The 17,978-nt window shown below is 42.1% G+C and overlaps 1 protein-coding gene across 22 annotated transcripts in view; it reads left to right on the plus strand.

Annotated features, from left to right (window-relative positions):
* The first annotated feature begins 11,352 nt into the window (after positions 1-11,352).
* Positions 11,353-17,978, plus strand: part of MYCBP2 (MYC binding protein 2) — a 254,681-nt gene continuing 248,055 nt past the window's right edge. For all 22 annotated transcript variants that reach the window (XM_084877082.1, XM_084877098.1, XM_084877099.1 and 19 more), the window contains exon 1: positions 11,353-12,013. In XM_084877082.1, coding sequence (XP_084733208.1) covers positions 11,697-12,013 — 317 coding nt within the window. In that variant the 5' untranslated portion in view covers positions 11,353-11,696. The remainder of the gene's footprint in view (positions 12,014-17,978) is intronic.

Below are 17,978 nucleotides of genomic sequence, written 5' to 3' on the forward strand. Positions count from 1 at the left end.
TTAGAGTTCTCCCCAAATTAAGGCAACATGGCTAGCCTCTGTACCTCTTCAATAAGTCACTGAAGCAATGGCACCTTAGGTAACAAACATAACTGTGGTTCAGGCAGCAACCTTCGGCTGAGGACAATGCTCAGAGAGGGGCTCATCTGAGAGCTGTCAGCAGCCAACACTTCTAACCAATGGGAAATAATGGACTCAATCCCAAAAGGGCAATAATCAGGGCAATAATTGTAGTATCCATTTCAATCCACCCAGAGCATTGCTACTTTGGAGAATTCACTTTATATCAAGGACCCTGGGTAATCTTTTTTTTTTTTTTTTTTTTTTTTTTTTTTTTTTTTTTTTTTTTCTGCAGAAACATAAAAGAGGAAGAGAAGTGGGATGAAACACAGACCTAATTGCTGCATCTGGACTCAATTCTAAAACAAATTCATATTGAGCCTCGTCCCCCACCCCCACCCCACCCCCGCTCTAGATTGCCTTCACCTCAATTAAAACCGTTGCTCTACCGTGTAGGGTCACCTGCACCCTCATCCTGATAGCTCTGGGTAAAGCCATGGGTACTGTACCTGTTCATTTAAATCAAAATGGTGCCAGGAGCACTGAGAGACACACCCACGGCTCACCTAAAGAATAAAATCTGTAAAGAAGTGAGGGAAACAGCTTAGGTAGGTTTAGGGAAAAGTGGAACCGAAGATCAGTTAAAAAAGAGAAGCATCAGCCAAACTCACGTTAAAGCTCTGGACTTGCGATGATCCCTAGAGTTCTCCCCAGATTAAGGCAACAGCTTTTAAAAATCTTTATTGTTGATAGTATTACATATGTCCCCCCCCCCCCCCCGCTTGACCTCTTCCAGCCCGCCCCTGCCCCTCTATAGGTACTCTTCTCTGCTCCCACATGTAACAGCAACACTATCTACTTCTGATGACAGGGGTCAGTTACTCCTGCCAGTATAGGGCCTCCTTTCTTGGTCTGCTGGTCTCTTGGACAGAGGAGCCTGAAGTGCCTGAAAGCAGCCATAAGCAAAACAGAGACAGCCTCATGCTAACAGAGCAAGCAGACAGCTCTGGTGGTGTGTGTGTGTATGGGGAGGGGGGGGGGGGGCTTGGGCGAAAAAAGAAAAAAAAGAGAACTCATTGCCAAGGGGAAGGGGGGTTGGGGGGGGAGGGCGGGGAGTTGGAGGAGAGGGAGGTGAAAGAGGGCATCAAGGGGATAAATGGTGATGCAAAAAATAAAATAAAGTTCAATGGGGTTCTTAACTGTGTTCTCTGGTGAAAGCATCAGACATTCGGGAACCAGGAATTCTAAAGCTGAATAGCCTGAGCAGGACACAAAGCGTCTATTCTTCAAGGGGTCACTGGGAGTAGGGCCACTTCTATTTCCACGCTGAGTTCTCAGACTCATATGTTCTACCTATTAGAGACCCAGCTGCTAACTCAAAGTGCATTATGTGTAGCTTGTGTCCAAACAGCATCTGCAATTCTATCAATGTCAGGTTCTGAGTGGCATTTTGTGTGATAGAAGTGTATTCAATGGACATTATTAGCTTGTCTACGTGATGGTACATTACCGGATGGACACACCAGGTGATTCAGATAGCCACACTTTGTGCCCATTCCCACAGCTCCGTTCACAGGTCTCTTCCACAGACCTCCTTTTCCTCACTCATCCAACATTTCTACTTCCAGGCACTTACGAAAGAGCCAGGCCATATGCCACCGCCCAGAAGTCTTACCTATTCTTACTTTAGGCCACTTCTTATGTGCAAAATGGATGCCCACGTACAGTGCATGAAGTTTGAACCACTGGGAGGATTTTGCTTTATCACTATCAGGTCAATGTGCAGCAGCAGCTCAGTTCAGTTTGCACCTACTTACCAATTCAACCATGCGTGATCCAAGCTCAGCCTTTTTTTTCTGGTGTCAGTCATAAGGGTCACCCCAATCCCGTGCAGACATGTATCTGACCAGGTACCAGTGCAATAGTGATTAATGACATAGTACTCTGGCCACATATTCATGCAGCTTTCTTGTATTCTGGTCCTGCTCATGTCCAATCCTGGGTGTATTACCACCATCTTATCATATGTTTTTGCTGTGTCTACCAGACCTTATGAGTTGGTGGGTCTAGAAAAAACAGAGCTTCTGATGGGTAGTTATTAACACCTGACATCTCATGGTGAGGTACCTCTATCAGGGCTGAAATAGCCTTCCAGGAATCATTTCTAAATAGTATTATTGTGGTTTTGTTTTTGTTTTTTGTTTGTTTGGTGTGGTTTTTGTTTTTGTTTGTTGTTTGTTTGCTAAAAAATGTTTGCCTTTGGCCCTGGCTGGTGTGGCTCAGTTGGTTGGAGCATCATTCCATACACCAGGGCACATACCCAGGTTGTGGGTTTGATCCCCAGTAGGGGCATCACTATGTTTTTCTCTCACATCAATGTTTCTTTCTCTCTTTCTCTCTTTCTTTCCCCAACACTCTTCTCTCTGAAATGAATTAAACATTTTATTTTGCCTTGGTCCAGAACCTTTGGATTCCTCCATTGAAACTTCCCATTCATTCTACACCACCTTTCCCCACCTCTGATACATCCAATAGCATAGATTCTGTTGTGTTGTATGGTCTGAGAAGCAGAAATGCTTACTCCAAAGTTAAGAGATAATGTTAAGCACTTTCTTGCTCTGGACACCACTTACAGTCATTCAGGAAATGTATCAGAGCAATATTCTCAAGTAGATGTTATGCCTGCAGCACCCAGAGAAGCCTAGCGGGTATTGCCCCTCCTTTGTGGTAGGAAGTGCAAGATGTGATAAATTACCCTTTACTTTGTAGAAGATGTCGATCATGTCTCATGCCATCAGAACCTTAAGTTTCAGCATTTCGTTGTCTTTCTTCAGTGCATCTATGGAAGTCATCAAAAGAATTCTACTTCAATATCTTTATAATGTTTTTACCTTGAACCACTCAAAAGCTTGCAAGTGCATTCCCACCTGCAAGTGTCACATCTTAATTCACCTCCAGTGAAATTTCAGCTGCACAGGCCTATCAATGTTCCATCTATCATCGATGGTAGTTGATTCGTTTTCTATTGCTGCACAGCAATATTACCACAGACATAGTGGCTTAATAAGATGCACATTAATTACCTGACAGTTTCTGTGCATTAGAAGACTGGGGATGGTTTAGCTCTGTCCTCTGCAAGGCTGCAATCAAGGTGTTAGCTTGGGCTACAGTCTCATCTGAGACTCAACTGGGAAAGGAAATACTTCCAAACATATATGTTTTTTGGTGGAATTCAGTTCCTTGCCAGGCTGAGGGACTGGGTCCTTGTTGATTGTTGGCCAGAGGATACCATCAGGCCTAGCCACGTGTACCTCTCCATGTACTGGCTCACAATATGGCAGCGTACGTCTCCAAAGTCAGCAAGGGAGAGGAGTCCCAGCAAGATGGGAGGTGTGATATTATATAACTTAATCACATATGTGTCATCATGTACATCCTGTCACTTATTCTGTGTTCTGTTGGTTAGGAGGAATTTGTAGGTCCTGCCCACATGGAAGGAGAGAAATTTATACAGGGTTGGGATATGAAGAGATGACTATCATGGGGTCTGTCACCTTAGTAACAATCTGTCACAAATTGGGTCCTTATTGCTGCCTAACCAGTGGATGATCCAGCTCCAAAATCCCGTTTCAGAGTCCATTTCTTCCTGGAAAACAGACTCCGAGATAGAGACTTGCATGCAAGGAGTTTACTGTGGAGTGCTTTCAATAATGTTGCCTGTGAATGAGTGAGAAAAACAGGATCAGTCAAGAGAAAAAAAGAAAATGAATGGCAATACAGTTGCAACAAAAGCCTTAGCTAGCTAACTTCATGGGAAGTTCTAGAGATTGGTTGACTCTTCTGAGTCATCTTGAATTAAGGGCAGAGGGCCAGGTGTTTGCCTACTACATGGGGAGGGTTGGAACTTTGGGTGAGACATTTACTTAAGGCCCAGAGCAATTTGTGAGAAGAGGCACAGCTGTAAGCAACCAGCAGTCAAAACTCCCAGCATCTGGGGGACTCAGTGCCTCAGACCTGGAAGGGTATCTGGGAGACACATCACAGTAGAACTCTTGAACAAACCAAAGGTATGATGTAAAATAAAATGGAGGGAACTTTCTGATGGATGACTTGAATAAAACAAAAACAAAAACAAAAAAATGTAGGTCCTAGGAAAGAGAATGGATTTTTATGCTTTTTATTATTTTCCATAAATACTCGCTCCCCCTCCCTCCCAAAGACTACTGATAGAAGCTAGAGAGTGTCCTCTTTGATAAGATGTTGGGATTGGTATATCTGGTAAAAACATTTTTAATTACAAATAACAGGATACTTTGATAACAGTCACTGAGACAATTTGGAGGGTTTTTTTTTTCTTGCACAAAAATACGTTAGAAACTTCGTTCAATTGCTCTGCAATGTCAAGGCTAAGTCAGTGCTGCTCTTGGCCTTCGTCTCAGACCTAGTGTCTCATGGCTACAACATCAACCATCCTGCTCGTCTTTTAAAAAGAAAGAGAATAGTGGCAGCAGACTTTCTTTGATCTAACTGGTCCAAATTGTGTCCCAAAGCCAACCCTAGATGCAGGAGAGGATTATAGAGAGAATATTTCCTACTTTTTAGTCTTTATAGTAGAAGCAGGCAAGGAAGAAGGGAATATGGAATAGATATAGGTGAGTCAATCCATATAGCTTTCAAAGCATTTTTCTGTTTTGCTGATTGAGGTCAGATCCATAAACTTCAAAGGCTAGATGGAGAATGACAGATACCATCATTTGGCTGAGAAGTCAAATCAGGGCTATCATTTGAATGGAAGAACTATCTGTATCATTCAGGATCCAAACAGGAAAACAGAGAAGTGCATGCCAGGTCATTAAAAGAGGGAACTGAATACATATGGGGAACTAATTGCAAGAGTATTAAAGGAGCAGAGAAGCCAAAGAAGGTACAGAGGCATCTAAGAGATTAACATCAGCAGGAAGCCACTACAATCCCTAGAGCTGAAGAGACCCAAGGAGGAAATGCTGTTACCAGATTCCAGGAGCAAGGGCTGCCCAGTGAGAACTGGTTCCACATCAGAGTCCACCTGGCTGGAGCTGGATCATAGAGGGAGAAGCTTCGCGGCAGGAGTTGGAGCCGCAGAGATGATATTGTGCAAGCGGAAAGAGGCAAAGAAGGGGGATTTCTCCCCTTCCCACTTTCCATCTCACCCACAGGTTGAACCTAACTTGAAGCTAGCAGGCAAGGGAACCTGGAAAAATATAGTTTGCAGGAGTCATTCCCCTGCTGTACACAGCAGAGCAGGGAAATGAAGAGTAAGGGACTCAAATGCAAACAAAACTATTAGCACACCATCCCACACCCACGTAGAAGTGGACTTTAGGAATACGGGTAGGGAAACCACAGTTTTGTTTTGTTTTTCTTTCCTGGAAGCAGTGTGGTCTCTACCCCATAAAGAATTAACCCAGTTCCTAATATTTGACATCCTACAGATAAGATTATTCTGCCTAAACTGAAGAAAAGCTGTCACATATTACCAATTAGTTTAGAAAAAATACAAGTTTTCATAAATTGTGTGTTCTAAATACTTTTAAAATAGTTTTTGGCCCAGTTTAAAGGCAAACCTGACATGATTTGTAAAAAAAAATAAAACAAAACAAAACAAAAAAAACACTATTTTTAAGAGAATTACTTATGAACAACTAGTAAATGGATTCCTTTTTTTTTTTTTTTTTTTAATATATTTTATTGATTTTTCACAGAGAGGAAGAGAGAGGGATAGAGAGTTAGAAACATCGATGAGAGAGAATCATCGACCAGCTGCCTCTTTGCACACCCCCTACTGGGGATGTGCCCGCAACCAAGGTACATGCCCCTGACCGGAATCAAACCCGGGACTTTCAGTCCGCAGGCTGATGCTCTATCCACTGAGCCAAACTGGTGCCGGCGGACTCCTTTTTACTTTCAAAATATAAAAGTAAAAATATTGATCAAAACAGGAAGTTGAACTAGGTGGGGCTAAGATTTTGATGTTATTACAAATAAGTTAACAGAGAATGTGAGCCATGAATGATAATTTTGACCCTAAAAGTGTACGATAGAAACTTGATGAGAAACTATAATCTGTTTTAACTATTGTGTGTCAAATTGCAGCCATTAGTTAAAATTGTAACAACCCACCCTGCCCGTGTTGTTCAGTGGTTGAGTACCCACCCATGAACCAGAGGGTCATGATTCCTCCTCCACTCCCTCTTCCACATGCCTGGGTTTGGAGCTCCATCCCCAGTTGGGGTTGTGTAGGAGGCAGCCGCTCAATGAATCTCTCTTATCATTGATGTTTCTAGCTCTCTCTCCCTCTCCCTTCCTCTTTCTGAAATCAATAAAAATATATATTTTTAAAAACCTCTAAAACCTCACTATATTGAAGAAGTTTTAAAGTTATAGTAATGTGGTTCTTCCATTTCTCTCTTTCAATGAGTTATACTTTATACTAGAGGCCCGGTGCATGAAATTTGTACACAGGGGGATGTGGAAGGGTGTGTCCCTCAGCCCAGCCTGCACCCTTTCCAATCTGGGACCCCATGAGGGATGTCTGACTGGGATCGGGCCTAAATGGGCAGTCACACATTCCTCTCACAATCCAGGATTGCTGGCTCCCAATTGCTTGCCTGCCTGCCTGATTGCCCCTAACCGCTTCTGCCTGCCAGCTTGATCACCCCCTAACCACTCTCCTGCCAGCCTGATTGATGCCTAACTGCTCCCCTGCCAGCATGTTTGCACCTAACCTGCCCTCCCCTGCAGGCCTGGTACTCCCAACTGCCCTCCCCTGCTGGCCATCTTGTGGCGGCCATCTTGTGTCCACATGGGGGCAGCTATCTTGTGTGTTGGAGTGATGGTCAATTTGCATATTACTTTTATTAGATAGGATGACTTTCTATACCATCTGTGAAAGCATCCTATGGTCTAAAATGCATCACAACAATGTGGTTTAACAAAATGTGACATATTAAATATAGAGTGTTCCAAAAATGTATATACACTCTGAATAATCATAAAGTCAGTGTTTTTGAAAATACATTTCATTTTCAAAATTGAGCAATTGGCTGTTTAAGTGTATGTACTTATTTTTGGGACACCCTGTATATATTATTGAGTTCACTACTTCAAAGAATATATCCTCACCCACTAACAAATATTTTAGCATAAATTTTCAGGGACAAAAATGTTCATTTATAAGTCAGGCCCCCTAAATATAAATTTTTTACTTGTAGGAAAACTTGGATATATAATTTGTATATATGTAAAACTTTAAAAACTAATATGAGTAAAAATGAAAAAGATTCAATCTTCATGCTTATAAATTACTGAATCCTCTAAGACTCTAAAAATACAGCTGTTTAAAGCAAGAGTCAAGATTTCTAGGGAAGCCAATATGTAATTTATGTTTAAAAGAATTTCAATCGCCATGTTGAATTTTCCTGTTTATTTATAAGTAGATTATATAAAATATAGTTTATTTTAAAGTGCAATATGGTCATATTTGTAAAGGATCCAGAATTCTGTGGCCCTTAAAAGGCAAAGATGACTGAAGGGTGAAGCACTTCTTCTCTCTTTAAGCTTGAGCAATTTTTTTCCCTTCCACATTGTTCTTACCTTCTCAAGTTTGCTTTAAAATAGGGGTGTCGAACTCAATCAGAGAAGGGGCCAAAATCTAAAATCCAGCCTAAATCGCGGGCCGAATGGTTTACTGAACAGTCATAAACTGACAATGTCATAAACTGACAGCTGAGTGCAGTGATGACAGCGCGGTGCCGGCCACATTGCAAGGCCTGGCGGGCTGGATTTGGCCCGCGGGCCTTGTGTTTGACACATGTGCTTTAAAATGTTCTCAACTACCAATTTTATTTTAAATACATTATTATGCAAATCGGAGAAACCAACTCAGACTCCTGTCCACAGCATTTTCAGCAGTCTAGATGTTCCTGATAACATACATGCTTCCTGTGTTTGTAATCTTGAAACATTAGTACAGAATTAACCTTTAGAATGAATCTAACATCAATCATTGTCCACTTAACTACACTTCATGGTTTCTGCCAGGCTTTTAAATATGTCAGTGCTGATGTCCTTCTCTAAAAAACAAAACAATACAATACAAAAAAAAAAAAAAAAAACCTTAAAGAAACAGAGTGTAAAATCTGTAAATATGTAGAGTTTAGAACATCATATGGTCGCCCGTTTGCAATGTCAATGTAAAGAGTGACAAAATCTGTGACCACACCGATGAAAGATGAGGCCTCAGCCTTATGTCATCATAGACTAGAGAGATACATGCTTTTGAGAAATGAACATGACACCAACCACAAAGACTACAAAATACTACGCTTGTGTTTTAATAACAAAGTGGTGGAAACCTAGTTCAATAGCGAGGGCAGCTGTGCCCAGAACTCCCATCTAGCCAATTTGATTCTGACACCCAACCTGCCCAGTGCTCCAGCCATCCGCTCTCCCCCAAGCCTCCAGCGCCCCCTCCTAACCCAAGCGCACACCCCAGCCTGAGAGGAGATAAAGCTAAGATGGCAGCGCGGAAAGTGCAGGAGCCGCACGCTGCGGGACAGGAAAAACAAAGCAACGTCCTTCCATTCTGCACATTTCTTTAGCACCCAGACCCCACCCACCTCACCTCCAGCACCGCAGCGTCAGGCACTGAGTCGCAGGGGGCGCAATATTGGCGGGAGGGGACGCTTGCTTTGCCTATTGCCAGAAACCCAAACCACCCATCTGCAGGGACGGTTCAGATGACCCTTGCGACATGCCTTGGGGGGCCACCCTCCCTTCAAGTCCCCTCGATAGTGGAATAAAAGGAAACTCCAATCGTTTTATTGTTTTTTTCCCCCCCTTCTTCCCGGCCATCCAGGGAAGCCTTCCAAGGTGCCCAGCTGCCGAGGCAGAAGCTGCAGCAGTGGCAGTGACCGGGGAGTGCACACTGCAGAGGCAGGAAGAGGGGAGGAGGGAAGAAAACGCAGCGTCTGCTATTAATTTAGAGGAGAGCTGCCGCCCGCCCGCCGTTGCCGCCGCGGCGGTGGAAGGATACGCCATCCTCGGTCTGAAACCTAAGTGAGCGAATGTGGGCATTGCGCACGCCTCGCTGTGCTGTGCGGCTCAATGACAACGGGGTCCTTCTGAAAGGATCCAGTTGCCGGGTTTTGTGTGTGCCTAGGGACTCAGGAAAGTGCCTTCCTGGGACTGGAGGGTATGGTCAAGACCCAAGTGAACGAAGGAAGGGATGGCGGGAAGGACTTGAGACCCGGGCAGCCCATAGGGTCAGTCTCCACTAGAAACTGTACATGCACAATGACTGCACATGCCACCACCGAAACCTAAGCTGGAAATGTTTTTCTGGGTATTCATCCTCCGTCCATCCATTCAACCCTTATAAATTTCTCTCCTGCTTGGGGCTAGAGCCTGTGTGGAAGGATCTGGGAATGTAAAAAGGGGGGGACACAGAGGCCATTCTTGTCCTTATGAAAAATATCTAGAATGTTTTGTTTTGTGTGCTACCACTTGCATGAAGTCATGTACCAAGGTGGACATCCTAGATGCTTGAAGCTCTCCCATAATATCATGCAGTATTATTTTGACCATTATTCATTCAGAGGTTGAAAAATTTGCCTAAAGACACAAATAGCAGGGTTAGGATACAAATCCTAGTCTGTTAGAGGCTTTAGCTACCACCTTCTTGACTTCTGCAATGTGAGGAGCTCTTACAGCAGCTCCTACATGCAGTTCAGGCCTTTAATCCCACCTGCCTTTAGCTGCCTCTCTACCTGTGCTCTAGCTCTCACCCCAGGGTTGGGGAAGAGGGCTTCCTGCTCAATACTGAACTTGTAACTCTACTGAAACTTAAGAACAAATACTTACTGAATACTTCCTATGTACAAGGGTCTATACAAGAAGCTGAGGAAGACACACAGATAAATAAGAATCTCTGAAGGAGCTTATAGGAGAGTTGAAAAAATAAGACAAAAGCTGTTTAACAGGGCTACTCACTGTACGAAAATCTTATGATTCTGCAGGCCCGCCCTTGGCCCCTATGTTTTCATTGTCCCACTTCTGGCTATTTTGTTTTTTAATGTTATTAAAAATGACATTCATCTATCATTTAAAGTCCCAGAAAAAAAAAATGCATTCCTTTACCATTTTCTCCCCTATCCCTCCTCCCACAACTAGAATTAATTTACTTACTCAAGTTTTTTTTTTTCCTTTTTAAGAGAAGAATGTTCAGAGAAGAGGCACAGACATAGGAGCTAGTAATTAGATGAAGAACTTAGTACTGAGGACAGGACTTAATGATTTTGTCAGGAGTATAAATTTATACTCTTCAAGTAAAGATGAGACTAATAGGAAGCATGCGTTGGCAAATATAATTCTAGAGTATTTACTTAGAAGGGGTTTAGTAGAATAGCTTGGAAGAGGGAACTCAGCAAGTGTTACATTTTATAGAGAACAATGATAAGATCTTTGGTAGTTATGACATTTCCAGGTGTACAGACATAGTCACAATTACAGTTTCAGGCCATATTCAAGAATTATCTTTAGTAATGTAAGTCAGGTCAGAAAAAGATAAGCCATTAAGTAACCACTCACAAGAGATGAGAGTGCACTTTTAGGAGGAATGTAGATTCCACAAAAGAATATTTAACAATAGTATAATGCCTTAAGATTTAACTCCGATGTAAATGTTGAGAGCAATAATTTTTGAATGACTCTGGCTTGTGAATACTGTCCTAACTGTGAATCCTACTTTCACAGAAACAGGAAAAAAAAAAAAAAGAAGAAGAAAAAAGAATGCACTCATTAACTACCTGTCTTTTGTAAGTAAATGCTATTTTAAATGGACTTCAGTCGTAAAGACAAAAATTCTGCAAAGGGACTTCTAATGCGGTTGGCCTTGTGGGCCTTGAATTCTGAATTAATCAGCACTGCTCCAGTCTGGAGAGGTGGCAGGGGGTTACGTAACACACCTACTCTGGCGGGAGGCATGTTCCCTCTGCTTTCAGGGCCCAGCTCTCCCACCTGGTCAGGAACCAGTACCCGCAGCCCAGCGTCTGCAAGTTGACAGCCTGCCTAGCACTCTCCCTACTCTTCCTCAAGCTGCTGGGAAAGCCCGGGGAAGTGGATTTCTCCCAGGTTCGGCAGGGACTCACCGCCCCACACCCAGAGCCTTAGAGGCAGAGGGAGTGGTGGAGAGGAGGGGGTGGGGAGGAGAACAGGCTGGCGTTACTGAGCATGCGTGGGGAGCCGCGCATGCCCAGTGCAGCCGGCAGCTTCCCATTGCGGCTCAGTCCGGGCGGTGGGAGCGGCGGCGGCAGCTTCAGCGGCGGCTACGCCTCCTCCTTACACTCCCCGAGGTGGCGGGGTTAGATGAGCGGCCCCAGTAGCGGCGAAGAAGGCGGTGCGGGGGGGAGGAGGAAAAGAAGGAGGAGAAGAAGGAGGAGGTCGTCGCTGTCTTTGTAAGCCTCCCGGCTGCTGAAGCGAGAGGCCACCGCCGGAGCCGTCGTCGTTGGAAAAGGGCTGCGCGGTGTGTGTGCGCGCGCGCGCGCGGGTCTGCCCGTCCGGCCCGCGGGGACCAGGCAGCGGCGGCCGCTGCCGCGAGGATGATGATGTGCGCAGCCACTGCCTCCCCCGCCGCCGCCGCCGCCGCCGCCTCCGGGCCCGGCGGGGACGGATTCTTCCACGCCGCCACCATCTCTTCCTTCCCGGCGCCGGGGGCGCTGTTCATGCCGGTTCCCGAGGGTTCCGCGGCCGCCGCGGGGCTGGGGCTGGGGCTGGGGCTGCCCGCCGCCGACTCCCGGGGTCACTACCAGCTGCTGCTGTCAGGCCGCGCCTTGGCCGACCGCTACCGGAGGATCTACACGGCGGCGCTCAGTGACAGGGACCAGGGAGGCAGCGGCGCGGGACACTCGGCCTCCAGGTGCGTGTCCGGGTGCCCTTCCCTGCGCCACATGCTGCATGCGCTCCCGTGTGCGTGTGTGTGTGTGTGTGCGTGCGTGTGCGTGTGCGTGTGTGTGTGTGTGTGTGTGTGTGCTCGCGCGCGTGCGTGTGTCTACGTACGTATTTACTGAGCTCCCTTGCAGCAAGCGCTTGGTGCTGCGTGGTGAGAAGCACCTAATTGAAGTAGGAGGGTGCGGTGGCAGCAGTTTCTGCTCTGAGTGTGTGTGTCTTTGTGGGTGGTTAGCGAGGGTGTGTGTGCGTGTGTGTGTGTAATAGCGTGCGATGTTCCAGAAAAGAAGGTGATGGTGGTGCGGGTCAGTTATGACACGTGTAGTGTATTGTTGAGAAAGGAGGAGGGATGATGGGTAAAGAGTAAGAGGGCAATGAATACATGAAGGGGATTGGCAAGGGTGGTGAAGGCAGTGGCGTTTCCAGTGTCTGTCGCAATAGTATTTGCACGAATTTCTCACCCCTCCCATCCCCCACGACATTCCATCCTCCCCTTTCCAGTTCCCCTTAAAAAATATAAAATAAAAATCTGCCAAATCTGCCTTTCACCTAAGGATAGGATAGTATAAGCTAAGGATAGTGTCATTCTTATATACATGTACATATACATATACATATACATATACATACATATATTCATATATTTATGTATATGACGAGTTTTAGATAATCAGGCAGTGGGATAAGGCATGGAGTTTCAATTAAGAGAATTAAGCAAGAGGGATGCAGATGTTAGATTTATGTGGATGCCAAAGGTATTTAATTGGATTCAGATCTTTAGAGCTGCACTTTGATAACTGGTCTTCTAGAAATGTGGTTGCAGCTGCTCTTGTGTTCTGGTGTCCCATCAACCATTTCATTAGTCTGTCACTTACAGACTTTAGAGTAGAGCGGGGTTTTGTGGGAAAAGGGGAACGCTGAACTTGAAAATATGACAGCTGGTAGATAGTATTCAGCTGGCACCAACTAGAAAATTTGAGTAGCTCCTAGATCTTTTCCTAGGCTCCCTGCTCCTTTAGCTTCCTTGAGGTATAGGAGAAGTCCTATCACTTTCATTTTCTTTTTCTTAAAACATGGGTGTCTTTTTTGCTGAGGGCTCTTCTTTTGTTTTCTTTCCCATGCCCTTATATGCCACACACCCTGAAGGAGGGTGACTGACTTGTTTCACCAGCTTGGCTTTGACAGTGGCATTTGGGAGTTAGCATCATGATTTTTCTCACAGCTTCTTGCAATATATGGGGAAATGGGGAAAGCATTGTAGAATTTTGTTAAATGTCACAGAGTTTACTGTATTTATTGAATGCGCAGTTTGTTAAGCAGTAACCAGATGTCATTTTCTCCCATTATGAAAGGGGGTAACTTGTGAGTCAGGTATTGGAATTTTACCAGTATGCACTCTTGGCTCTATCTATTGCAGAGTTGTAAAGGTGGAGTTTTGTTCACATTTTTTTTTTTCCTGGTCAAACCAGTCTTCTCATATCTGTGATTATTTACAGGATTAGATGCATGAGTAGTTTTATCATATGGTTATAAGTGTATGTAACTACCTTTTGCTATCTAAGCTGAAGGCCAAATGGCACAAATTTGTTTCTTGCTAATGTTTTTTAAAATAGCAGAAAACCTTATTAGACACTGTGCTCTGATAATTAGGTATAATTTTGAGCTGTGAGTCTCTGAATTAGGGTACTAAGGATACATCTTTACAAAGCTCTGCCAAAGAATTTGAATTTACTTTGTATGTTATTTCCCGACTTACACAATAACTTGTGACTGGCATAATCCTATTTTTATTTCTTACTGCTGTACTTGTGTAATGCAATTTCTATATATCTAGAAGTGTATTAAAGTTTTAAAAGTTGTGAATGATTTTTAGCTTTTGGCCCATTCTTGTACAAGCTTTCAGTTAAAATTAATGAAAAATTAGTTCAAGTATAACAAGAAGTACTCATGGAAACTGCCTTAAGTTGTATAATATTACCTTCAACAGCTTGTTCAGAACATTATTGTTTATTATCGTTCACATTACTTTTTCTAAGTCTTAGCCTGCAACTAACATTTATTGAGAATTTGCTTAAAAATGCAATCACATTTCTTATTAAGTATAATGGGAAAGTGGAAATGGGATTTAGGTACTGAATGGATAATATTATATCTAGCTAAGTTGGAGGAGCAAATGAGATATTTCAGAGACAGAGAGCAAGAGTAGAAGATGAAGCTCTAGTGAGCATGAAGTTTAAAGGATGAGAGAAAGGGAATAGGAAGAAAGCTTTAAAAAAAATAAAAATATTAGGAAGAGAGCCATGAGATCGTATCACCTCTGGTCCTAAGAAAGTTGATTGGAAGTCCACAGCAGTGTTAAATGCTGAAGAAAGTGAGAACACTTTCCAGCTCATTGATGACTTTTGAGGAAGTGGTCATAGTAGAGAAATGTGGTGCAGAGTCAGTGGGAGATGTTGAGGAAATGGGGAGATTAACAGGTTATCAGTAAGTAAAGAAGGAGAAATTAAAGAATTTAGTGAGAGAGGGATAATTGATGGGGAGAGGTCAAAGGGAGATCTCAGGGATTGGTTTAAGATGTCAGGAGGAGCCTCGCAGGTGGGGATCAGTGGTTGAGCATTGACTATGAACCAGGAGGACACAGTTTGATTACTGGTCAGGGCACATGCCTTGGGTTGCAGGCTTGATTTCCAGTGCAGGAGGCAGCTGATCAATGATTCTTGCTTAGTGATGTTTCTCTCTCTCTCTCCCTTTTATATCCCTCTCCCTTCCTCTCTAAAATCAATAAACCTTTTTTTTTTTTTTTATGTGACAGGTAGAGTGGTTACCTGTTGCAAAAAGTTAGGAACTAGTCTTTAATATACAAGGGGAGGAGCTGTTTAAAAATATAAAAACTAAGAGTTTATTGAGACTAATAACTATATCCTATTTATTTTGGTAATTCAAATATCTAGAACAAATTTGGCATCCATTCTGTAAATATCAAGTGCCTCCTATGATCCAGGCACTGGTTTAGGTGCATAAGATACAGCATTGAGCAAGATGCACAAAGACTACTCTCTTGAGAACTACTCTCTTGGAACTTCCACTCTAGTGGGGAGAAATAAAAAACTGATAATATCAGATAGTGGTAAATATAGAGAAAATAAAACTAATTTCATTGATAGATAATTTGTAGTGGGGGTGTTTTAGGTAGGGTGGTCAGGATAGTTCTCTGGGAATTGACATTTACATGAAATTGTAATAATGGGAAGACAGATCTAGAGGAAGAGTCTTATAGGTAATTACAATAAAGGCTCTGAGGTGAGAACAAGCTTGTGTTTAAAGAACAAAACAAGGTGAGTAAGTTATCAGTCAGTATTGAAAGAATTCATTACTGTGGATTATTTCTTAGGTTTATAGTAGAGACTTTGAGGGATGCAAGCCTAATGGAGTTACTGACTTTGATGGCATTATGGTGAAGTGGGTAAGAGCTTGGATTCTGAAGTCCACTAGTTTTAAATATTGGCTCTGCCACTTGTAAGCTGTGTGACCTTGCATACGTTACATAACTTCTATACCTCAGTTTTCTTATTTTTTTTATTGAGATGTAATTGATATTTATTTATAACATTAATTTCAGGTATATAACATAATGATTCCTTTTTTTGTATATATTGTGAAATGATTCACCACAGTAAGGTTAGTTAACATCCATTACCACCCATAGTTATAATTTTTTTCTTATGATGGAAAATAAAATTTATTCTCAGCATTTTTAAATACAGGGCAGGGCAAAAGTAGATTTATAGTTGTTCATATGGAAAATAATGCAATAATTAATAAATAATAATACAAGAATAAACTCAGTGTTTTTGCATACTTGCAACTGTAAACCTACTTTTATCTCACCCTGTATATAATACTGTATTATTAACTATAGTCACTCTGCTATTCATTGCATCTCCTTGACTTATTTATATCTGGAAGTTTGTACCTTTTGACCATATTCACCCATTTTGCCCAATCTTCCCTCCCTGGCCCACCCCCCACCCCCTTCTGGCAACTACTAATCTATTCTCTGTATCTATGAGTTTGTTTTTTGTGTTCTGGATTTCACATATAAGTGAGATCATATGGTATTTGTCTTTGACGCATTTCACATAGCAGCATGCTCTTAAGATCTATCTATGATGTTGCAAATGGCAAGATTTCCTTTTTTGTTTTTTAATGCTGAATAATAATAGTGTTTTCTTTATCCATTCATCCAATGATGGGCACTTAGACTTACATTGTTTCCAAGACTTGGCTATTGTAGATGCTGCTGCCGAGAACAAGGAGGGAAGTGCAGATATCTTTTTGGGTTAGTGTTTTCCTTTCCTTTTGGATAAATATGAATTGGATAAATAAAAATTCTAGAAGTAGAATTGCTAGATCATGTGCTGGTCCAATTTTTAATTTTTTGAGGAACCTCCTTACTGTTTTCCATAGTGTTTGCACCAAATTACAGTCCCACCAACAGTGCACAAGAGTTCCTTTTTCTCCACATGGCCACCCACAGTTGTTATCTCTATTTTTACAACAGCCATTTTAACAGGTGTAAAGTGATATCTCATTGTGGTTTTGATTTGCATTTCCCTGATGATTAGTGATGTTGAGTGCCCTTTTTCATGTGCCTGTTGGCCATATGCATTTTTTTCTTGGAATTCTTTCCTGGGATTGCTTGTTTTGTTGTTATTGAATTATATTAAAGTGTGTTTGTGTGTGTGTGTGTGTGTGTGTAGACTGTCTCCCAAAAATGTATACATTTATACATCTTTTGTATACATTTTTGGCACACCTTGTATATAAATATATATAATTTGGATATTAACCTCTTATCAGATATATGATTTGCAAATATTTTTTTCACATTCTGTAAATTGACTTTTCATTTTGTTGATTTTTTTTTTTTTTTTTTTTGCTGCATGGAGCTTTTTAGATCGTTGTAGTTCCACTTATTTTACTTTTGTTTATCATTTTGTTTTCTTTTATATAGAATGAAGTTAATGATAATAAGAATTGTTTTTTGTAGAGTAAATGAATCCATATATGTAAAGTACTTGGCCCTTTAAGTGCTATTAAATATTAGTTATTGATTTCTGGTGAGAGTGAGGGGGTGTATGGAATTTGGAGACTTAAAGAGAAGGCAAGGATCGTGTCTTGTTCTTTTATTTTTGGTCTCAGTGACTGTATTGAACATGGGAATAACTATTTCATTTATTCAGCGATTGAATAAATATATTTTGTATTAATGAACCAATCAAAATGAGAACATTCAGTTGGGGAAGGAGATGGGAAAGGAAATGAGTAACGGAATGTTTGATCAGTTCTGTGTGTGAATGGCAGCATAACATTGCATTTGGATGAAACCATAGCTCAGTGACTAAATCTACTCTGGAGACAGACTACCTTAGTTCAAATCCTAGTTCTCTACCTTTTTCTATCTTAAGTTGAGCAAGTTAACTAGTATTCCTTTGTCTGTTTTTTTACTTGTAACTTTATTGGTATTGAAAGGACATTGTGCCTGTGCATGGTAAGTGCTTAATAGTAAGTAAAGTTAGCTGTTCCTGCTGCTGTTGTTATCATTATGGTTATTATAATCATTAAAATCACATATTTAATATTCTAATCAGCATGATTATATAGGTTTTTCCACACGAAAGAGAAATGGACAAATGGCTAGTTGAGTTGATTGAAAGTTGAAGTGTGGGCTCAAATTTAAAAAAAAATCAACACAGAGCCTATCAGCCATTTCTGCAAAGGAGTCTCTCATGCAAATTGCACTTCCTGGAGAAGCCTGGGCTAAACTACCTGCCTATACTGTGTTTCTGCCATCTGAGCCAATCCTTATAAAGGTTTCTTAGAATCCTATTTCAACCATTAGGATTGAGGCTTTCCTCATCCAATCAGAGCTGTGC

The sequence above is a fragment of the Pipistrellus hanaki genome (genome assembly GCF_964339955.1).
Source record: "Pipistrellus hanaki genome assembly, chromosome: 3".
NCBI lineage: Eukaryota > Metazoa > Chordata > Mammalia > Chiroptera > Vespertilionidae > Pipistrellus > Pipistrellus hanaki.